At 48.9% G+C, this 23,749-nt stretch overlaps 1 protein-coding gene across 2 annotated transcripts in view; it reads left to right on the top strand.

Annotated features, from left to right (window-relative positions):
* Positions 1 to 22,155, top strand: part of Slc1a6 (solute carrier family 1 member 6) — a 26,396-nt gene extending 4,241 nt beyond the window's left edge. The window contains exons 1-9 of one of the 2 annotated variants that reach the window (XM_004672746.2): positions 1,571 to 1,782; positions 3,642 to 3,779; positions 5,533 to 5,737; positions 7,740 to 7,782; positions 11,276 to 11,619; positions 14,356 to 14,589; positions 16,805 to 16,999; positions 21,512 to 21,646; positions 21,887 to 22,155. In XM_004672746.2, the coding sequence (XP_004672803.1) occupies positions 1,578 to 1,782; positions 3,642 to 3,779; positions 5,533 to 5,737; positions 7,740 to 7,782; positions 11,276 to 11,619; positions 14,356 to 14,589; positions 16,805 to 16,999; positions 21,512 to 21,646; positions 21,887 to 22,070 (1,683 nt within the window). In that variant the 5' untranslated portion in view covers positions 1,571 to 1,577 and the 3' untranslated portion in view covers positions 22,071 to 22,155. Of the gene's footprint in view, positions 1 to 1,570; positions 1,783 to 3,641; positions 3,780 to 5,532; positions 5,738 to 7,739; positions 7,783 to 11,275; positions 11,624 to 14,355; positions 14,590 to 16,804; positions 17,000 to 21,511; positions 21,647 to 21,886 lie in introns of those variants that run through there. The other variant, XM_045139263.1, reaches the window with a different exon arrangement.
* The last annotated feature ends 1,594 nt before the right edge of the window (positions 22,156 to 23,749 follow it).

The raw sequence follows: 23,749 nt of genomic DNA on the forward strand, positions 1-23,749 counted from the left end.
TCCAGCCTCCCCCCCCCCACTTTTTCCTTTTTAAAAAAATTTATTTATTTATTAGCGACAGACAGAGAAGGAGGCAGAGAGAGAATGGGCGTTCCAGGGCCTCCAGCCGCTGCAAACGAACTCCAGATGCATGCGCCCCCTTGTGCATCTGGCTAACGTGGGTCCTGGGGAATTGAGCCTCCAACGGGGTCCTTTGGCTTCAAAAGCAAGCGCTTAACCGCTAAGCCATCTCTCCAGCCCCCCCCCCCCCGACTTTTTCTTTTGAGAAAGGGTCTCACTAAGTTTCCCAGGCTGGTCTTGAATTCACTGTAAAGTCCAGGCTGGCCTTACACTTGCAGTCCTCCTTGGCAGCTGGTATTACAGACTGGTGACACGGAAGCAGCCGCAAGACACAATTTCTAAGCTGCCTTGCGCGTTCGGTGTTCGATTGTTAACTAGATGGGCAGGATTTTATATTTATGTGCCTTTTACTTAGTTCATGAAAAATGCAACATTTCAAGTAGTGACTAAAGTTTCCACTTTGGATATATGTAAAAAGAAAAAAAAAATGAAGAAGTTGGACCAGGATACATAGCTATTGCCAAATGTAAAGAGATGAGTCGAGATTTGGGAGACAGTTGGTATGGTGTCCCGTACCCTCAAGGGGATTCATGGAGTTCACACGGGGGGTCAGAATTGTACGTATTGCTTTCCCACGTGACTGTCTCCTGCCTGTGGCTCCCCTGGGTATGAACTCATCCAGCTGCGTGTGGGAGTGTCCACTGTTTGCCAAGCCCTTGCTGATTTTGTTTTGTGTGAGACGTTTTAAGTATGGTCTTCAGGCTATTACCCAGACTATATTAATTTTGGGGACTAGCCTCTAGGCGCCTCCTCCAGGGCTGTGCATGCAACTGACCTTCACTCAAGAGTGGTCAGTTTCCTGAGAGCTGTCACAGGGCCCCCTAACTGCTTGATCGCAGTGAGATAGAGGAGAGGCTGTAGCCAGAAAGTGTCAAACGCAAACATCATTGTGTGGTTTTCTCTCTCTCGCTCGCTCTTTAAGTGTTTAGTGTCTTTATTTGTAAGCATGTGTTTTTAAAAAAATACTTTTAAATATTTGACAGAGGGGGGCACACACCAGGGCCTTCAGCGCTGTAAACGTGCTCCGAACGCATGCACCACCTTGTGCATCTGGTTACGTGGGTCCTGGGCCCTTTGGCTTCCCAGACAAGCTCCTTAACAACAGCTAAGCCATCTCTCCAGCTCCCCCACCCCCCTCCTTTTGAAGTAGGGTTTCTCTCTAGCCCAGGCTGACCTGGGAATTCACTATGTAAGTCTCAGGGTGGCCCCGAACTCACGGCTTTCCTCCTACCTCAGCCTCCTCCGGGAGCGCTGGGATGAAAGGCGCTTGGTTTTCTTTCTGCCTTGCTCTCTGAGCTCCTTTGATGTTTGCAGCCAAGCCATTGACTTTTGGGCCCCAGGTAAGGGTCCAGGCCTCCCCACTTGCATGGATCACCACCACCCCCGCCCTTTGGTCTTTAGAGCTTGCTCGGCTCCCTCACCAGACTTTGCATCTCCCTCCCCGTGGCAGAGAGAAGATGAGTAGCCACGGCAACAGCCTCTTCCTGCGCGAGAGTGGCCAGCGCCTGGGCGGGGCGGGCTGGCTGCAGGGGCTGCAGGACAGCGTCCAGCAGAGGGCGCTGCGCACGCGCCTGCGCCTGCAGACCATGACCCTGGAGCACGTGCGGCGCTTCCTGCGCAGAAACGCCTTCATCCTCCTGACGGTCAGCGCCGTGGTCATCGGTGAGCCCTGCCCGCCCGGGCAGCCCCTGCCCCCCCCCCACGGGCCACGCCCCCGGACCCTCAGAGGACACACACATGCGTGCACACACACACGCACACGCACACGTGCAAACAGCTGTTCCATGCACGCGCTGTGCACACGCCGTGTGCGCTGCAAACACACACTTTTTTTCTTTAAATTTTATTTATTTATTTATTTGAGAGCGACAGACACAGAGAGAAAGACAGATAGAGAGAGAGAGAATGGGCGCGCCAGGGCCTCCAGCCACTGCAAACGAACTCCAGACGCGTGCGCCCCCTTGTGCATCTGGCTAACGTGGGACCTGGGGAACCGAGCCTCGAACCGGGGCCCTTAGGTTTCACAGGCAAGCGCTTAACCGCTAAGCCATCTCTCCAGCCCCAAACACACACTTTTATGCGCGCGCTCACACAAACGAACGTATTTTTACCCTCCTCGCGCAGGCACAGGTTTCAGCGCACACTTGGCGCGTAAATAACGCAGCTGTCCATCCTATTCTGGGGAGATTGGTTCCAGCAAAAAACTACCCTCTTTAACAGAAATAAGTAAATAATAAAATAAGCCGGACGTGGTGGCGCACACGCCCTTAATCCCAGCACTCAGGGAGGCAGAGGTAGGAGGATCGCCCTGAGTTCGAGGCCACCCTGAGACTACGTAGTGAATTCCAGGTCAGCCTGGGCTAGACTGAGACCCTACCTTGAAAAACCAAAAATAAATAAATAAATTTTAAAAAAGAAATAAAGTAAAGCTACCCCCCCCATTTTTTCTTTTAAATTTAAGGATCAGTTTGGTTTGCAGATACTTGATTATCCATCCATGGGGTTTTCATAGGTCTGGATGCTGAAGCCCCTTAAATAAAAGAGGGTTGGGTTTGTATAGAATCTATACGTACCCGTCCTGATAAGCTATCTCTAGATTGCGTACAACATCCAATCTGCGGCAAGTCCTGTGCAAAATCGTCGCTGTACTGCGCTGTGTATGGAATAATGACAAGAGAGCCTGTCCATGCTCCACAGACACAAGTTAAAACCTCTCACGAGTGTACATTAATTGTACATGATAATGAGCTTCACCTGGCATTTTTGTACGTGTATATGGTATGCTTTAACCGTGTTCATCTTCCCTCCCCACCGCCCTCTCGTGTGAACCTGTTCTCCTGTCTCTTCCCAAATAGCCCCCCTTCTACCTTTTTTTTTTTTTTAAATAACTTTTCGAGGTAGGGTCTCACTCTGGCCCAGGCTGATCTGGAATTCCCTATGTAGTGTCAGGGTGGCCTCGAACTCACGGCGACCCTCCTCCCTCTGCCTCCCTAGGGCTGGGATTAAAGGCGTGCGCCACCACGCCCGGCTTGCTTCTACTTTCATCAAATGTAAGTCCCCTTTCCCACCTGTGGTCGGCCGACTCTACAGTTTGCAGCATGAGGACACAGACAGCCAGACCTCACACACACCTGCACACGCGTTCTCCTGAGGGCACACCCACACACTCAGGAGCGCCCGTGTGTGTAAACAGTAACATGTACACACGAGTCAGCCCCTAGGCATGCCCGGGAAATACACCTGCATATCGATGTGTACCAGCCTGTGTGTTCAGACACACACGTGTATGCTCACACAGGCTCGTACGTTGTCACCTGCGCATGCACGCGTGTGCACGAGTGGGTACAGATATATTTGCGCCCACCACTATGGCGATCCACATCTTATACACATTCCCGTGCACGTGCACACGCGCTTAGAATGTTCACCCCCCTGCCTCTCCCACACACTTCTTTGCGATGGTCGGTCAGACTCCACTCTACGGATTCTGTTTTTTTTTTTTTGTTTCTTTTTCGTACCAGGGGTCAGCCTGGCGTTCGCCTTGCGCCCATACCAGCTCACCTACCGCCAGATCAAGTATTTCTCTTTCCCGGGCGAGCTTCTCATGAGGATGCTACAAATGCTGGTGTTACCTCTGATCGTCTCCAGCCTGGTCACAGGTGAGAGGAGCCAGGACAGCACTGGTGTCTGAGACCCGTTTGGAATCCAAACTTGAGACTAGAGCCCCGAGCAGGGGAGCCCTTTCCCAACGCACGCACTCAAGCCCCGGAGCCTGCGCGCACAGCTCACAGCTCTCGGCCTAGGTCCCCAGTCGGCCTCTGGTTCCTACTTCTGTAAGATCCCTCCTACCGCCACAACCTCTGTACTTCTCCTTGGAGACAAGATGCCAGCCCACTCGGGGTCGGAATTGCCCGGAGTTCTGCAAAGGCTGTGGAGGGAGGGCAGGCAGGGAAGACAGTTGGGATGGGGTACCTAGGTAGGAGGTGGGTATGTGGGCAAGCAGGCAGTTGATGCTAGAATGGAGGCTAGAGGATGGACTGGGACCATGGATGGATTAAGTGGCACTTTGCAAACTTTTTCTATGGAAAGGACAGGTGGTAAATAGTTCTGGCTTTGCTGATTTCCATGGCAATGATTCAGTTCTGTTCTTCTCGTAGCAGAAAAGGAGTCATAGGCAACGTGTAAACAAACGGACACAGTTGTGTGTACAATTCACCTTTACTTACGAAAGCATGCCATGGGACAGATTTGCCAGTCCCTGGATTTAGGGATAAAATAAAGAGTAGGGCATGAAGCGATGGTTTGTTAGGCTGGATTTCCTATGAGCGGACACTGACAATGAGAGAGACGCCCAGGATGAGGTGACAGAAGCAGAACCAGCTTGGAAAAGAGGTTAAGTAAAAACATGTGTTCAGGGGCTGGAGAGATGGCTCAGCGGTTAGGGTACTTGCCTGGGAAGCCTAAGGACCCCAGTTCGAGGCTCAATTCCCCAGGACCCACGTAAGCCAGATGCACAAGGTGGCGCATGCGTCTGGAGTTTGTTTGGAGTGGCTGGAGGCCTATTGATGCGCCTGTTTTTCCCTCTCTCTCTCTCTCTCTCTCTCTCTCTCTCTCGTTCTGCCTCTCTTTTTCTCTCAGATAACTAAATAAACAATTTTTAAAGTATGTTCAGAAGAAGTCTGGCCTCTTAGTGTGATGTCATGGGGGGCACTTGGAGTGTGACATATCCCCATAGAATTGCCCCTCCTCTCCATCTCTGTCCTAAACTGAATCCCTGAGCAAGTTAGTGTTTTGGCTGCAGCTGCCCTTGGGGGGTTGGTGGATGAGACACCTCTGATTCTGCCGGAGCAAGTCCTCAGGAGAAGGGAACACTATATGAGTCATTAGCATCCCAGATTCGCAGCCACTGGGCAGGAGCATTGCCCTGCCAAGGGCATTTGCGTGGGAAGCCTCAGGACCCCAGTTCGAGGCTCGATTCCCCAGGACCCACGTAAGCCAGATGCACAAGGGGGCGCACGCGTCTGGAGTTCGTTTGCAGTGGCTGGAGGCCCTGGCGCGCCCATTCTCTCTCTCCCCCTGCCTCTTTCTGCATCTCTCTCTCTCTCTCAAACAAATAAATAAATAAACATAAAATAGTTTTTAAAAAGCTGAGTTAGAATAGACTGATGGAAGTGTATTTGGAATAAAGAGCGGTGTGGGACGCAAAGGTGTGCACGGATGGTGTGTGTCTGTGGGGGGGGGTTGGGCTCAGTCAGTTGATTACAGGTCAGGTCCGGGATGGGGTGTAACAGAAGGAGATGCAGGGTGCGGTGGTTTAGAGCTGGTGGTACGGGCTGGGTGGAGCAGGCGGACGGGGTGGGGGAAAGGGGGCCGCTGCAGCGGTGAGGGCTGTCCCATTCCTTTCTCTTTCAGGCATGGCGTCCCTAGACAACAAGGCAACGGGGAGGATGGGGATGCGGGCGGCTGTGTACTACATGGTGACCACGGTCATCGCGGTCTTCATCGGCATCCTCATGGTCACCATCATCCACCCCGGGAAGGGCTCCAAAGAGGGGCTGCGCCGTGAGGGCCGTGTGGAGACCGTCCCCACCGCCGACGCTTTCATGGACCTGGTCAGGTGACATGCTCCTTTTCTGTTGGGACTTCCGGATGTCCGGTGCAACAGCTCGTGAGAGGCCAAGAGGGGACAGGGAGGTCCAGGTCGGAAATAGAAGCACGCCCCGTTGCTTGCCATGTGTGGCGCCCGCTTTGTGGCCAAGCCCATTTCCTCCCGAAGAGCTGTTCCCAGGGTGTGGACACTGCACCCTTGAGCCTGGGTGGGCCACAGTGGCAGCGTCTTCAGATGGGGTCAGAAGGGGTGGTGTTCCCAAGCCCCCTTAGAGGTCAAGTGACATTTTAATGTTATTGGTTATCGAACGATCATCTGTCTGTCTATCTATCATCTATCTGTGTATCTATCTATCTATCTCTCATCTATCTTTGTCTCTACCAATCATCTATGTATCTATCATCTATCTGTGTATCTATCATCTATCTATCTATCTATCTATCATGTATCTATTTATCTATCAATCCATCATCTATCTATCTATCTGTCATCTATCTATTTATCTATTTATCTATCTATCTATCATCTATCAATCAATCTATCAATCTATCATCTGTGTATCTATCATCTATCATCTATCTATTTATCATCATCATCTATCTATCTATCATGTATCTATCTGTCATCTATCTATGTATCTATCAATCCATCATCTATCTATCTTATATCTATCATCTACCTATCATCTATCAATCAATCTGTCATATATGTATGTATGTATGTATCTATCTATCATCTATCAATCAATCAATCTATTATCTATCTATCTATCTATCTTTTTGTGTGTGCAGAGGCCAGAGTAGACCCTTGGCTGTCCTCTCCTGTTTTGTTTCCTTGAGATGAGTCTGTCATTGAGCCTGGAGCTGCTGGTATTATAGTTCAGCTGTTTTTTTTTTTTTTGTTTTTTTTGTTTGTTTGTTTCAGCTGTGAGCCCCCTGTGATTCACTTATCTCCACCCCCCTCTCGGAACTGGGGTTATGGGTGTGCGTGGTCATGCCTAGATTTTTTTTTTTTTTTTTGAGGCAAGCCCAACAGACTGGCCTTTTTTTCATGTGAGAGAGCGAGACCCCAGACCAAGGGAGAGAGGGAATTGGTGCACCGGGGCCTCCAGTCACTGTGACCAAACTCCAGACATGTGCGCCACCTAGTGGGCATGTGCGACCTTGTGCACTTGTGTCCTCTTGTGCGTCTGGCTTACATGGGACCTGGAGAGTTGAACATGGGTCCTTAGACTTCACAGGCAAGCGCCTTAACGGCTATGCCATCTCTCCAGAGCCAAGTCCAGCTTTTTAATGTAGGCACTAGGGATTGAACACTAGTCCTCATTATTTATTTATTTATTTGAGAAAGAAAGAGAATGGGCAGGTCAGGGCCTCCAGCCACTGCACGTGAACTCCAGATGCATGCGCTATCTGTGCATCCGGCTTACATGGGTCCTGGGGATTCGACCCAGAGTCCTTTGGCTTTGCAGACAAACTCCTTAACCACTAAGCCATCCCTCCAGCCTTAAAATGTTTTAAAGTAATTAATTAATTTGAGAGAGAGAAAGGGGGGGGGGAGAGAGAGAGAGTAGAGGATGGACACCCCAGGGCCTCCAGCCACTGCAGATGAACTCCAGACACAGGTGCCACCTTGTGCATCTGGCTAACATGGGTCCTGGGGAATCGAACCTGGGTCCTTTGGCTGTGCAGGCAAGCGCTTAACCACTGAGCCATCTCTCTCCAGCCGTTATCCGTACTTTTGAGCTTCGTGTGGGCGTGGGTCGTGTACACACACTCTCTGTACTTTGGCTTCTGTGTAACAGCAGCGGATTCCAGGGTCATCATGGGGTTTAGATCAGCAGACGTAGGCCGGGTACTTGGCTCAGCACTTGGCCTACACCGAACCATCATCTGTTGCATCCACTGTTATAAGTGTTGCCTTCACTGTGCTGGTCGCCTTCGGCTCTTTCCCAGAATCTAACTGCTTTCCTTTCTTTGATTTCTTTCTTTCTTTCTTTTTTCTCCTGCAGAAATATGTTTCCCCCCAACCTCGTGGAGGCCTGCTTCAAACAGGTCAGAGGGGAAGCACGCTGCTTAAATCAAATACTTGCGGAAGGCTGTGGGCTCTTACTTCTGAGTGGGGGACCCAAGTGAGGGCGGTTTGGAAGAAGGGCCTGAGAGAAGCAATGGGTTGGGCGTGTTGTTGGAGGATTATGGGAGGATGAGTGGAAGTTCCTGTGGGTAAGATGGTCAGGAAGCGAGAAGGACCTAAGCCAGGGGCTTCCTGGGCCTGGGATGGGACAACAGAGGCCGGGGGGGCTCGTGTGTAGGCTGCAGAACCACAGAAAGACTCTGATATCTGAGCACTGTATTCCCTTTCTCCTGTGCACTGCTCGTTCACACCTTCGCTGATTCATTTGCTCATTTTTCTTTTTCTTTTCTTTTTTCCCTGTGACACTGGGGAATCCAACCCAGGGCTTTGCATATACTAAGCAGGCATCAGTTGCTAGTTTATTTTAATTAATTAATTAATTTTTTTTTTTTTGAAGTAGGGTCTCACTCTAGCCCAGGCTGATCTGGAACTCACTATGTAGTCTCAGGGTGGCCTTGAACTCATAGTGGTCCTCCTACCTCTACCTCCTGAGTGCTGGGATTAAAGGCATGAGCCACCACGCCCAGCTATTTAAAAAATAATTTTAAGGGCCTGTCTTTGGTTTTTCGACGTATGGTCTCACTCTAGCCCAGGCTGGCCAGGAATTCACTATGTAGTCTCAGGGTGGCCTTGAACTCACAGTGGTCCTCCTACCTCTGCCTCCCGAGTGCTGGGATTAAAGGCGTGCGCCACCACACTCAGATTAAGTTTTGTTTTATTTACTTGAGAGAGAAAGAGAAAGGGGCAGATAGAAAGAGAGAGAGAATGGGCGCGCAAGGACCTCCAGCTGCTGCAAACAAACTCCAGATGCGTGTGTCACCTTGTGCATCTGGCTCTCCTGGGTCCTGGGAAATCAAACCTGGGCCCTGTGGCTTTGCAGGCAAGCGTCTTAACCGCTAGGCCAATTTCTCCAGCCCTAGAAGTTTTTTTTTTTTTATTAAAAAAAATTTTTTTTTTTTTAATTGAGGTATATAAACTTTACAGCTATCCCTTGCTATCATTAGTAGATTGTTTCCAGGACTGTACCCAAATCAGTCACTATTCAAATTCCTTATATAAACTGGCCTACGTATTTGCATGTATTTGCAGTCTTCGGGTATGATTCAAATCATGGTTAGATGACTTAGAAACCTGTGCAAATGGTACTATACACAGTGTCCTGCCAAGCACTTTTAGTCCATGGGCAGTTGTTTGTGAAGACGTGGACTCCACAGGTGTGGAGACCCAGTATTATATACTCACACATGCTTGTATCCATGGGGAATAGCCAAGTCAAGTCAGTTAACCTATACATTATGCTGCACACATATCTTTGGTTGCATTGACCATACTTAAAACTTTCTCCCAGCAGTTTTTAAGTATGTCATCCATGACTGCTTTATATGGTATTTTAAAAACACCTGTTTTTTTTAAAAAAATATGTTATTTATTTGAGAGAGAAAGAGAAAGAGGCAGAGAGAGGAAGAGGGGGAGAGAATGGGTGCTCCAGGGTCTCCAGCCACTGCAAATGAACTCCAGATGTGTGCGACCCCTTGTACATCTGGCTAACGTGGGTCCTGGGGAATTGAACTGGGTCCTTTGGCTTTGCAGGCAAATGCCTTAACCGCTAAGGCATCTTTCCAGCCCCTATGCCTGGGTTTTAACTGTGGTCTGTCACATGTGGTTAGGCACGGAATTTTCCACTTACGTCAGTGGTTGAAAGGTTTCAGGGACGAGGAGGTGGCTCAGTGGTTAAGAGTACTTGCTACTTAAGCATGAGCATGTCTCCATTGGAGACCAGATTCAAATCCCCAGAGTCAATGTAAAAGCCCGGCGTGGGGGGCTGGAGAGATGGCTTAGCAGTTAAGCGCTTGCCTGTGAAGCCTAAAGACCCCAATTAGAGGCTTGATTCCTCAGGACCCATGTTAGCCAGATGCACAAGGGGGTGCACATGTCTGGAGTTCGTTTGCAGTGGCTGGAGGCCCTGGCGCGCCCATTCTCTCTCTCTCTCTCTCTATCTCTGCCTCTTTCTCTCTCTGTCACTCTCAAATAAATAAACAAAAATAATTTTAAAAAAGAAAAGCTGGCATGGCCACACACATTTGTACAGTTTCAGGTTGAACTTCCAGACTAGACACAATTATGGAAGGACGGGAATTTATTTAACGCTTACAGATCCAGGGGAAGTTCCGTAATGGTGGAAGATGCCGGCCCACTTTCACAGGTCCAAGCAGAGAGAGAAAAGCTGGACCTAGGACCCACCCACAGTGACACGAAGTTACAAACTTAAATAAAACTCCTGAATCCACAGGTTGGCGGGGGTGGGGGGCATCCATTCAAACTACCACAGATGGGGAGATGGCTCACACACGTTGTAACCCCAGTCTACGAGGGGTGGAGGTCAGAAACCAGGTGATCATTGGATGTTGCTGGTGGGTAGCAGCCCCTGGATGAGGGAGAGACCTTGTCTCAAGCTGTATGCAGATGAGTGATTAGAGCAGGATGCTAGATGCTCTTCTCTGGCCTTGGCATGCACGCATGTGGGGCACACGCATGTGCACACACCCCAGCATACACCACATATCACGCACACACATTCGCACATATACTCTCTAGATAAATACACACACATGTGGATAAAACAAGTTTCAGATTTTGGACTTTTTGTTTATTTTTTGTTTGTTTGTTTTTTTGAGGTAGAGTCTCGTTTTAGTCCGGACTGACCTGGAATTCACTATGTAGTCTCAGGGTGGCCTTGAAGTCACAGCGATCCTCCTGCCTCTGTCTCCCGAGTGCTGGGATGAAAGACGTGCGGCACCACCATGCCCGGCTAGATTTTGGACTTTTGGACTAGGGATGCTTGGCTTTCATTTCTTGGAAATACTAATTTATTTCCTGCCCTGTATCCAGCAGTGGGATTGTTGGGCCATATGGTAATTTCATTTTTAATTTTGTGAGTGTATGTGGTATGCATGCTAGCAAGTGCTACATTCCCATCTCCTACTTTTAAATTTTTCAAAATATACTTTATTTATTTATTTGAGAAAGATAAACAGGAAAGGAGAGAGAGAGAACGGGCATGCCAGGGCTTCCAACCACTGCTGCAAACAAATTCCAGATGCACGTGCCCCCCCCCCCTTGTGCATCTGGCTTATGTGGGTCCTGGAGAATCATACTGGGATCCTGTGGCTTTGCAGGCAAACGCCTTAACCGCTAAGCCATCTCTCCAGCCCCCTATTTAAATTTTTTATTTTTGGAATGTTCATTCTGAACTCCATCATGGCTGTAGTAATTCATTCAGTCATCTTGTGCGTTGGTCAAGCTGCACACTTTCTCATTTGGGTTTGCCGAGTAAGACTTCCCAGGGGCAGGGGACCCGGGGGAATCCTGCTGCTCCTTCGCACTGAGTCTGCGCCCAATTTCTCCTCTCTGCAGTTTAAGACCCAGTACAGCACGAGAGTGGTCACCAGGACCATCGTGAGGACAGAGAACGGGTCAGAGCTGGGCGCCTCCATGTCTCCCCCATCCTCCTGGGACAATGAAACCGGCGTTCTGGAAAATGTCACCCGGGCCTTGGGCACCCTGCAGGAGGTGCTGAGTTTCGAGGAGACGGTGCCCGTGCCCGGCTCTGCCAACGGCATCAACGCCCTCGGCCTCGTTGTCTTCTCTGTGGCCTTCGGGCTGGTCATCGGTGGCATGAAGCACAAGGGCCGGGTCCTGAGGGATTTCTTCGACAGCCTCAATGAGGCTATTATGAGGCTGGTGGGCATCATCATCTGGTGAGTACGGGTTTGTGCCCTGGCAGGTGGTGGTGCATAGGCGGGGGGTGGGGGCTGGTGGAGACGGGGCAGGGGTCAGCCAGGCTGTGAGGAGGCTGTTGGCGGGATCGCTAGGCAACATTTGCCCAGAGTTGTTCATCTACATGGTTTTGGTGAATAGTTAATTCAGTTGTTTGTGACTTTATTCATTTATATCTTTCTGTAATGGTCTCCCCCCATTTGACTGTGGCTTAGTCTTTTTGGGATGCTGTCACGGAAATACTATAGTCTGCGCTTTTCCCCTCACAACCCATTTTCTTCTGAGAAGAAAAAGTTTATTATTATTATCATTATTATTTGTTTTTATTTATTTATTTGAGAGTGACAGACAGAGAGAGAAAGATGTAGGTAGATAGATAGATAGAGAGAATGGGAGCACCAGGGCCTCTAGCCACTGCAAACAAACTCCAGACACGTGCGACCCCTTGTGCATCTGGCTAACATGTTTCTTGGGGAATTGAGCCTCAAACTGGGGTCCTTAGGGTCTCACAGGCAAGTGCTTAACCACTGAGCCATCTCTCCAGCCCCTTATTTATTTTTTTTTTAGAGAGAGAGAATTGGTGTGCCAGGGCCTCAGCCACTGAATTAAACTCCAGATGCTTGCGCCACCTAGCGGTCATGTGCGATCTTGTGCTTGCCTCACCTTTGTGCGTCTGGCTAATGTGGGATCTGGAGAGTTGAATATGAGTCTGTACGCTGGCACCTAAGTCATGTCTCCAGCACCTCCCTTTTTAAATTACAGTAGTGTTGGATCTGAATCCAAGTGTTTCAGGCAGTGCGTGCTGGTGTTGTGTGGTCTGATGATGTAGACAGTGAAACCTATGCATGTTGAGTCCAGAAGCAAGGCTGCTGTGACGTCGTGTGATGAAACACAGAGCAGGACTGCCCCCAGACACCACAGACTTCAGTGGTTGATTTTGAATCAATTTTTGTTGTTGTTGTTGTATGTTCAGAGACCCTTTACCAGTGATATATTTTTGGTAAACCCCCCCCCCCACATTTGGTTATAGGATTGCCCCCCCCCATATCAGGTGGCAATACAAGTTAAGAAGCTAGGGCTTAAGCAATAAGCATCTCCTCAGAGGGCGGGAAGTTCACACTCAAAGCACCGACAGACTTCATGTCTGGTGAGAGCTGGCTGCCTTCTGGGCCATGGAAGCTGACCTCTCTCTATGTCCTAGCATGATAGAAGGAGCAAGGAACCTCACTGAGGTCTCTCTCGCTCGCTTGCTTGCTCGCTCTCTTTTTGAGGCAAACCCAACAGACTTTTTTTTTTTCCATTGTGAGGGAGTGAGAGATCGAGAGAGCAAGAGAGAGAGAGAGGGACAGGGAGAGGGAGAGAATTAGCACGTCAGGGCCTCCAGCCACTGTAATCAAGCTCCGGACACTTATGCTCCTTTGTGTGTGTGTACGCCTGGCTTACGTAGGACCTGGAGACTCGAACAAGAAGCATCCTTAGGTTTTGCAGACAAGCTCCTTAGCCACTAAGCCACCTTTCCAGCCCAGAGATCTTTTATAAAAGCACTAATTCCATGCAGGCAGACCACCTTCATGATCTCCCAAAGTCTGTAACCCGTTTAGGGAGTTATAATTTCAGCACAGGAATTTTGGGGAGAGGCACAAACGATCAATTGGCAGCAGGATATGAAGCACCACAAGAGCAGGGAACATCTGTTTGGAGGGCAGCGGGTGCTCCACAGATAGCTGTGGGACGAGCTAAGGGTTCCGCAGACGTTTGGTAGGCCTGGCGGTTTGAGATGTCAGTGGCAAATTCCAGCAAACTGGGTCAGGCTGATGGATGAATGAAAATAGAAAAATATGCACTGACAGGGAAGAGAATTGGGGCATAAAGGTTACAGTTGGGAACAAATCTGGCAGCGAAGGGTTGCAAATAATGGATGTTTAGAGGTGAGAGATTAGGACTGTCTTAGTAATGTCTAGGGAGGGGGTCCGGAAGGTCGTAATGATCTGAAGTTGAGTCAGGAGAGGCTTTGCATGAGGGAATGAGACAAAGGCCCCATAAAGCTGCAGGAGGTGACAGTGCTGTAGGAATTTATCGGCTGTTGGGATTGAGCTCTGTCTGGGCAGGCAGAGGTGGGATAGATTGGTGACACCCAACTGTATTAGTTAGCTCTGCGTTACTGTGACAAAATGCCTGAGGAAGTCCACTTAAAGGAGGAAAGATTTATTTTGGCTCACAGTCTCAGAGCTGTTAGTCTGTGGTTGGCTGGCTGCGTTGTTTCTGGGTCGGCGGTGAGGTGAAACGTCACGGTGGACAGGCAGAGCTGCTTGTCTCTTAATAGCTAGGAAACGGATGGCAAAGAGACTTGGGGAGGAGGGCTGGTGACAAGATGTACTCTTCAAGGGCACATTGCCAGTCACCTACTTCCTTTGATCGTTTATGACCTCCCAACGGTCCATTTGGCCATGCACCCCTCAGTGGCCTCACCCCAGAACAGTCACACTGGAGACCAAGCCTTCAACAGGTGCGCCTTCCGGGCACAGCGCCGTAAGCCAGCTACAACGCTGCCGGTGCCGTTTTGTTGATGTGTGGTAATGCTGGCTTGGAGTTGAGGGGCCGTCAGGTAGACATTGACTCTGTATATGGGCAAAGCCTGGGGAAATGCTAGCTCCAGACATATAAGGGGGGGGGGTGGGCCAAGAGAGCTTCTCTAACAGGTGTGTGGGTTGTCCCAGGTACGCACCTGTGGGCATCCTGTTCCTGATCGCTGGGAAGATACTGGAAATGGAAGACATGGCCGTCCTCGGAGGTCAGCTGGGCATGTACACGCTGACGGTCATCGTGGGATTGTTCCTCCATGCTGTTGGCATCCTGCCGCTCATCTACTTCCTCGTCACCCACCGGAACCCCTTCCCCTTCATCGGGGGCATGCTGCAGGCCCTCATCACTGCCATGGGAACCTCTTCCAGGTATGGCCTGGCCCTGCACTCTTCCTGGGCCCAGCCCTCATCTCTTGTGGGTGTCCTCTGGGGCCTTGCCCTCCACTGCCTTAGCATCTCTTCGGGCTGTGGACCGGGGGGTGGGGGGGGGCTCTTGAAGCTCTCTACAAGGTCAGTATCTGGTGACTGGTCTTATCCTGGGCTGGCTCACCTTGCTTTCTTCACTTTTTTTTTCTCTCTTTCTCTGTTTTTTAAAAAATATTTTTATTTATTTATTTTTAGAGAGGGAGAGACAGAGAGAGAGAGTGAGGAAGAAGGAGAGAGAGAGAGAGAGAGAGAGAGAGAGAGAGAGAGAGAGGGAGAGAATGGGTGCACCAGGGCCTCCAACCACTGCAAATGAACTCCAGACGCATGTACTACCTTGTGCATCTGGTTTACATAGGTCCTGGGGAATCGAATCTAGGTCCTTAGGCTTCATAGGCAAGTGCCTTAATTGCTAAGCCATTTCTCCAGCCCTCTATTTTTTCTCTCTCTCCATATATATATATATATATATATATGTTTTTCGAGGTAGGGTCTCACTATATCTCAGGCTGACCTGGAACTCACTATGTAGTCTCAGGGTGGCCTCAAACTCATGGCGATCCTCCTGCCTCTGCCTCCCAAGTGCTGGGATTAAAGGCATACACCACCACACCCAGCCAAAAAAAATTTTTTTATTTATTAATTTGAGAGAGAGGGAAAGAGAAAGCCAGGGCCTCCAGCTGCTGCAAACAAACTCCAGACGCATATACCACCTTGTGCATCTGGCTTTATGTGGGTCCTAGGGAATTGAACCTGGGTTTTTTGGCTTTGTAGGCAAGTGCCTTAATCACTGAGCCATCTCTCCAGCCCGCTCTTTATCTATTTTCTAAAGAGGATCAGGTGTCACTTGAGCTCAAGATGAAGATTTCAGGATGCCTCATGAGCTCAGTTATATTGTAGCTCTGAGAGTCTCTTCTTACCTTGAGACAGTATCTCGGAGCACTTTTGGTTTCCTTCTCCAATTCTGCACTTTTTGGAGATCCATAAGGAACCCTCTCTTTATCTCTCACTACCCAAATTCAAAGCAATCTGACAAGCTTTTCCAAAACAGATGGAAGAAAAAAAATATATATATATATATACATACATATATATATATATATATGTTAGTGCCTGTAATGATGATTGGACAGTGTGCCTTTTCGTCTTGGATCTGCTGCTAAATAAAATTGTAAAAAAAAAAACCAAATAAATAAATAACTGTGTTCTGAAGTAAACTCACTTGTTACTATGAGCTCGTCATCCAGTGTTTCTCTCTGAGTCGTTACTTGCTGCATGGCATAAAACCAGCCAGATAGAGCACACTTCTTTTTAAAAATTTATTTATGGGCTGGAGAGATGGCTTAGCAGTTAAGTGCTTGCCTGTGAAGCCTAAGGACCCTGGTTCAAGTCTCTATTCCCCAGGACCCACACTAGCCAGATGCACCAGGGGGTGCACACATCTGGAGTTCATTTGCAGTGGCTGGAAGCCCTGGCGCACCCATTCTCTTTCTCTCTCTCTCCCTCTTTGTTTGTCTGTCACTCTCAAATAAATAAATAAAAATAAACAAAAAATGAAAAATTTATTTATTCATTCATTTGAGGGAGATGGAAAGAGGGAGAGAGAGAGAGAGAATGGGCACACCAGGGCCTCTAGCCACTGCAAATGAACACCAGACGCATGTGCCACCTTGTGCATCTGGCTTATGTAGGTCCTGGGTCCTCAGGCTTCCCTAAGGAAGTGCCCAGGCCAGTGCCTTAACCACTAAGCCATCTCTGCAGCCCGGAGCACACTTCTTGTGAGCCAGATGACCACAAATGAGATGTCCTCACTTTGCACAGAAGTCGCCAACCAGTGAAGTCACTCCGCTGGGAAGTGGTCAGAGAGACTGCAGGCCACTGAGGCTGGGCAAACGAGGTGATCAACCTCCTGTGACCAACTAGTGGCATGTGCAATAGGCCTTAAGCTTTTGACTTTGCATGGGTAAGGGAACCTTCAGCCTGTCGCTGGCTCCCCCCTGTTTCAGAAGGTGCCCTTCTTCCCCACGTACACCTGGCTCTCCAGCTCTTCTCTTCTTGTTCAATCTCCCACCTGGGTACCATCCATGTTCTCGAGGGAGCTGTCTTTTGGCTCACTGTCGGCCCGGTCCCCCCAAGCTGTCTGTCCTCTGTCTCCCCTCAGCTCTGCAACACTGCCGATCACCTTCCGCTGCCTGGAGGAGGGGCTGGGCGTGGACCGTCGCATCACTAGGTTCGTGCTGCCCGTGGGGGCCACGGTCAACATGGACGGCACCGCACTCTACGAGGCCCTGGCTGCCATCTTTATCGCTCAGGTCAACAACTATGAGCTCAACTTGGGCCAGATCACCACCATCAGGTGAGGAGGTCTTTTCAGGTGGGAAGGGAGGGGCCCGTAACTGACTTCAGGTGGTGGCAGTGGAGATTGGGAAGAGCCAAATGTCAGAAGACGCCAAAAGAGAACTTGCCATCTGAGGTTGCCAGGAACCGGCAAGAGTGCAGGCCACTTCTCCTCTCACATAATACTGTGGGGTATCTCTTCATCCAGGGTCTTCCCAAGTGTGGCCAGGGCAGCCTGACAACCCAAGATTCTTGCTACAGATGCCTGGACTCCACAGGGAGGTTCCAACTTAGTCATTAAACATTGAGTATCCTTAAATCTTAAAAAAAAAAAAAGAGGGCTGGAGAGATGGCTTAGCGGTTAAGCGCTTGCCTGTGAAGCCTAAGGACCCCGGTTCGAGGCTCGGTACCCCAGGTCCCACGTTAGCCAGATGCACAAGGGGGCGCACGTGTCTGGAGTTCGTTTGCAGTGGCTGGAAGCCCTGGCGCGCCCACTCTCTCTCTCTCTCCCTCTATCTGTCTTTCTCTCTGTGTCTGCACTCTCAAATATATAAATAAATAAATATTAAAAAAAAAAAAAAGATAGGAGGGATGGCTTAGCAGTCAAGGCATTTGCCTGCAAAGCCAAAGGACCCAGGTTTGATTCCCCAGGACCCGTGTTAGCCAGATGCACAAGGGGGCGCAAGCGTCTGGAGTTCCTTTGTAGTGGCTAGAGGTCCTGGTGCACCTATTCTCTCTCTCTTTCTCTCTCTCTGTCTCTCTCCCTCTTTCTCTGTCAAATAAATAAATAAGTAAAAATAAAATAAAAAGATACTTTTTAGTTTTTTTTTTGTGGTGCTGGGTGCAGAACCTAAGTCCTTGGACATGCAAGGCAAGTGCTGTAACACTGAGCCACATTCTCAGACTGAGCATCCCCAAATTTATAAATCCAAAACAATTTTGAGCGCCAACATGACATCATAGGTGAACAACCACACACCTGTGATGGTTCAGTGTCTGCAAACTTTTTCATGTGCAAAATTAGAAAAAAAATATTATTTAAAATTATTTGCAGAAGGCTGGATGGATAGCTTAATGGTTAAAACACTTACCTGCAAAGCCAAAGGACCTGGGTTCGAGTCCCCAGGACCCACATTAGCCAGATGCACAAGGGGGTGCACACGTCTGGAGTATGTTTGCAGTAGCTGGAGGCCCTGGCGCACCCATTCTCTCTCTTTCTCTGTCAAATAAATAAATAAATATTAAAATTACTTCCAGAGTCTATACATATGGAGAACTCAGTGTTTTTAAAATTTATTTATTTTTCCCAGCACTCGGGAGGCAGAGGCGGGAGGATTGATGTGAGTTCGAGGCCACCCTGAGACTATATAGTGAATTTCAGGTCGGCCTGGGTTAGAGCGAGACCCTACCTCAAAAAAAAAACAAAAAAAATTTTTATATTTCATTTCTCTATTTGAGAGAAGGACAAAGAGGGAGAGAGAGAGAGAGAGAGAAAGGGTGTGCCAGGGCCTCCAGCCACTGCACATGAATTGCAGACACATATGCCACCTTGTGCATCTGGCTTACATGGGTTCTGGGGAATCAAACCTGGGTCCTTAGGCTTTGCAGGCAAGTGCCTTAACCACTAGGCCACCCCCAGCCTGAATTTAGTGCTTAGATTTGAGTTCTACCTCTATCAAGTGATGTATATCTAAGTATACATCTAAAAATGTTTCAATTTTTGAAACATAATCTAAAGTAAGAAACATTTTTGTGTGTGTGTCCTAAGGAATTTAAACTCTGTTAGGGAAAGGACTGTCTTTTAATGGGAATTTTTATTATGGCTACTTCCTTGATTTTTTTGTTTTGTTTTGTTTTGTTTTGTTTTTTTGAGGTAGGGTCTCAGTCTGGCCCAGGCTGACCTGCAACTCACTATGTAGTCTCAGGGTGGCCTCGAACTCATGGCGATCCTACTTCTGCCTCCTGAGTGCTGGGATCAAAGACCTGTGCCACCGCACCTGGCTACTTCCTTGATTTAGGATGATTCAACTTTTTTGTGGGGGGAGGGTGGGAGCTGGTCTTGAATTTCTTTTTTTGTTCTTCAGTTTTTTTATTAACATCTTCCATAATTATAAAAAAAAAAAATCCCTGGGCTGGAGAGATGGCTTAGCGGTTAAGCGCTTGCCTGTGAAGCCTAAGGACCCCGGTTCGAGGCTCGGTTCCCCAGGTCCCACGTTAGCCAGATGCACAAGGGGGCGCACGCGTCTGGAGTTCGTTTGCAGAGGCTGGAAGCCCTGGCGCGCCCATTCTCTCTCTCTCTCCCTCTATCTGTCTTTCTCTCTGTGTCTCTCGCTCTCAAATAAAATAAATAAAAAAATTAAAAAAAAAAATCCCATGGTAATGCCCTCCCTCCCCCAACTTTCCCCTTTGAAACTCCACTCTCCATCATATCCCCTCCCCCTCTCAATCAGTCTCTCTTTTATTTTGATGTCATGATCTTTTCCTCTTCTTATGAGGGTCTTGTGTAGGTAGTGTCAGGCACAGTGAGGTCATGGATATCCAGGCCATTTTGTGTCTAGAGGGGCACGCTGTAAGGAGTCCTACCTTCCTTTGGCTCTTACATTCTTTCTGCCACCTCTTCCACAACGTTGGCTCATGACCTCCTACTTTAAAAAAATATATTTTATTTGAGAGAGGGAAAGAGACAGAGTGCATGAGAGAGAGAAAGAGAGAGAGGGAGGGAATGGGCACATCAGGGCCTCCAGCCACTGCAAACGAACTCCAGATGCATGTGCCACCTTGTGCAGCTGGCTTACGTGGGTGCTGGGGAGTCAAACCGAGGTCCTTTGGCTTTGCAGGCAAACGCCTTAACTGCTAAGCCGTCTCTCCAGCCCCGTGACCTCCTACTTTTAATTTGATTATATTAACTAATTTATGAGGCTGGGCATGGAACCCAGGGCTTCATACATGTTAGGCAAGTGCTATACCAGTGAACTACATTCTAGCTCTGTATTTAGTTTTTCAATTAAAAAAATTATCAAATTTTATCTGAGCAAGAACTAAGCACAGTAATGGTTAAGGCCTAATGACCCAGGTTCAATTCTCCAGTACCCACATAAAACCAGATGCAGTGGTGGATGCATCTGGAATTTGTTTGCAGTGGCTGGAAGTCCTGGTGTACCCATTCTCTCTCACATAGAGACACACTCTTTCTTTCTTCTCCTTATCTCTCTTGCAAATAATTAAAAAAAAAAAAAAAGAAAGAAGCTCTAAACTTGAGAAAATTTATGTACTTAAAAGATTTGGCTGGGGCTGGAGAGATGGCTTAGCGGTTAAGCGCTTGCCTGTGAAGCCTAAGGATCCCGGTTCGAGGCTCGATTCCCCAAGTCCCACGTTAGCCAGATGCACATGAGGGCGCAAGTGTCTGGAGTTCATTTGCAGGGGCTGGAGGCCCTGGCATGCCCATTCTCTCTCTCTTCTCTCCCTATCTGCCTCTTTGTCTGTCACTATCAAATAAAAAAATAATAAAAAAAGTTTTGGCTGGATGTGGTGGCACACACCTTTGATCCCAGCACTCAGGAGTCACCCGTTGGATGAGTGCCATGAGTTCAAGGCCACCCTGAAACTACATAGTGATTTCCAAGTTAGCCTGGGCTAGAGCAAGACCCTACCTCAAGAAACAAACAAACAAAAAGTAGCCTTTTCTGCCCCCTAGGTTTTTTGAGTAATAGCTGAGAAAAAATTATATATACTTAAGGTGCACAACATGGTGAGCTATGTGTATACATTACCAAACGATGACCACAGTCAAGCAGATTATAATATCTTTCCCTTCCTAAAATTACCTCTTTTCTCCTTCTTTCCCTCCTTCTTTCCATCCCTCCCTCTTTCCCTCCCTCCTCTCCCCTGCTCTCCTCCTTCGTTCCTTTCCCATTCCCCATCTCACCTTTCCATCTCCTTTTTGGCGGGAAAACAATTAAGGTCTACTCTGTGCAAATTTCAAATATACCAATCCAGTATCATTAACTGCAGTCCCCACCCACATAGTACATTCAATTTAAATAACCAGGACAGGGCTGGAAAGATGGCTTGGCGGTTAAGCGCTTGCCTGTGAAGCCTAAGGACCCCGGTTCGAGGCTCGGTTCCCCAGGACCCACATTAGCCAGATACACAAGGGGGCGCATGCGTCTGGAGTTCGTTTGCAGTGGCTGGAGGCCCTGGAGCGCCCATTCTCTCTCTGCCTCTTTCTCTGCCTCTTTCTTTCTCTGTCTGTCACTGTCAAATAAATAAAAATAAACAAAAAAATTAAAAAAAAATACCCAGGACATATTCATCTTGTAACTGAAACATTGCACCCTGTGACCAGCATCTTCCTTCACCCCCAACTTCCTTGCCCCTGGCATCCCCATTGTACCCTCTGCTCCTGCGACTTTGATTTTATTTCACGCAGTATTTTTCTTTCCGAAGCGCCTTGTGCATTTAGGGCAGGGCCCCTCCCCTGTTGGATACTCTCCTCTTTTCTCCTGAAAACCCATCTTCTTGTCCTTGGCAGCATCACGGCCACAGCAGCCAGCGTCGGAGCCGCGGGCATCCCCCAGGCGGGACTGGTCACCATGGTCATTGTGCTCACGTCTGTAGGCCTGCCCACGGAAGACATCACACTAATCATCGCTGTGGACTGGTTCCTGTGAGTCTACATCCGATATTCACCTTTTTTTTTTTGAAACAGGTCATGTTTCTACAGACCTGTCCAGTCTGAGTTTGTTAGGAAGGGAAGATGGGGATGAGCTGGGCTTGCCTTAGGCACATGCTTGTGGATTGATCTGGATCATGAACAGCAACAGGAAGCACCCCATTTCCCACTTGGTTCTCTTCAAACCTCCCCCCTCCCCATTAAAGACAGCCTTTTCTATCTTTCCTCCTCCAGCGATCGACTTCGCACAATGACCAATGTGCTGGGGGACTCAATTGGAGCGGCCGTCATTGAGCACCTGTCTCAGCGGGAGCTGGAGCTGCAGGAGGCCGAGCTAACCCTCCCCAGCCTGGGAAAGCCCTACAAGTCACTCATGGGGGCGTCGAGAGGCCGGGGAGGAAACGAGAGCGCCATGTGACGGGCGTCCAGCTCTCTGCCCAGGGAGAAGGGAAGGGGGACCCAGGGGACAGTCTGCTGCCCAAGTGACTGTGGCCTCAAACATACATTTTCTGTGTGCTGCTTTTTTTTGGGGGGGGGTGTGGAAACCGAGATAAAGGAACAGGAATGAAAATGCACGTGGTGTGCTAGTTACTTCTGTGTAATTAGAATACCAGAGAGAACAGTAACAGTGTAAGTGGGGAGGAGGAGAGATTCATTTTGGCTCACGTTTCAGAGGATTTCAGGAGGGTGCGGTGGAGCAGAGCTGCCTGCTGCGAACTGGCCAGGAAGCAGAGAAGGGGACATACAGGAAGAGGCCAGGGCAGGATATAGCCAACCCCCCCACCCCCACCCCAACTCGGTGACCCACTTCCTCCAACTAAGTTCTCTCTCTTACTTTTTTATTACCTTTTGGTAAGGCCATCATGTTATGGATGCGTCAAATCCCTCAGGGGACGGATCCATTCACTAGGTCTCTGGAAATGCCCTCACAGACGCGCTCAGAGGTCCGCTCTCAGGATGTCCCGGGAGTCTCTTTGAATCCAATCAATTGACTGTGCAGGTTAACTGTCACACGAGGTCTCTACTCATCTTTGAACTCTAGGGCAGGCGTGAGCCAAAGAAAGGGAAGGAATGTGTGTGTGGTGTTTTTTGTTTTGTTTTGTTTTGTTTTAATTGGGGGAAGGGAAGCTTCACATTCCACAAGACACTAAGAAGATGATCTTCTCATGTTCTGCGTGTGTTTCCTCAAAGAGCGGTGGGAATGCGGAAGGTCAAGAAATACACCCATTTCTCCTGACCAACTAGCCATGGTTTTGGTGGTTCATGAGCAAGACTCCTAGAACTTTAGAAAAGTCGTTGTAGCTCATGCCTGTTGTTTATCACACGGGACGGTAACAGGTTAAAATAAACAGAGGCAAGGTGTGGTGGCCTGAGTGCCCACCCTGTGGCATCATGAACAGCATCGGCTTTTCCTGTAGCACGGCTCACACCTTCCCAGGGAAGCTCACCTGAACCCTGTTGCACCAGAGTTTGAAGGTAGCCCGCTCACAAAAGCATGAAACGCATACTGGCTTTTTAAACTATTTTTCAATCCCTTCAAAGGACAACCCAATGCAGTGTGGCCCAGGACGCTAGGTGAACGCAACCAGGCATTCACCATAGACCTCATGGCTAGCATCTACTCTCCGGTATGGCCTGAGGCCCCTTGTTGATTAGACACTTTTCTCAGAGCATTAAAGATCCTATCCCAGGGCTGGAGAGATAGCTTAGTGGTTAAGGTGCTTGCCTACAAAGCCAAAGGATCTAGGTTCAATTCCCCAGGACCCACGTAAAGCCAGATGCACAAGGGGGCGCAAGTGTCTGGAGTTTGTTTGTAGCTGCAGGAGACCCTGGTGTACCCATTCTCCCTCTCTCCCTGCCTATTTCTCTCTCTCTCTCTCTCTCTCTCTCTCTCAAATAAATAAATAAATATACTTTTTCACACAAAGGTCATATCCCAGGAGGTAGTCTAAGGCCAGCAGTCCCTTCTTTGGGGAGCACAAGCTTTGGGCACCCCATGCCCACCGAGGTCACCCTTTTACTTCACACCAAGCTTGGAAATGAAGGAAGCAGCTTCCGATAGGACCAACTGGATCTAGGAGCCCTAATCATTCTCTC

Source organism: Jaculus jaculus, chromosome 21 (assembly GCF_020740685.1).
Source record: "Jaculus jaculus isolate mJacJac1 chromosome 21, mJacJac1.mat.Y.cur, whole genome shotgun sequence".
NCBI lineage: Eukaryota > Metazoa > Chordata > Mammalia > Rodentia > Dipodidae > Jaculus > Jaculus jaculus.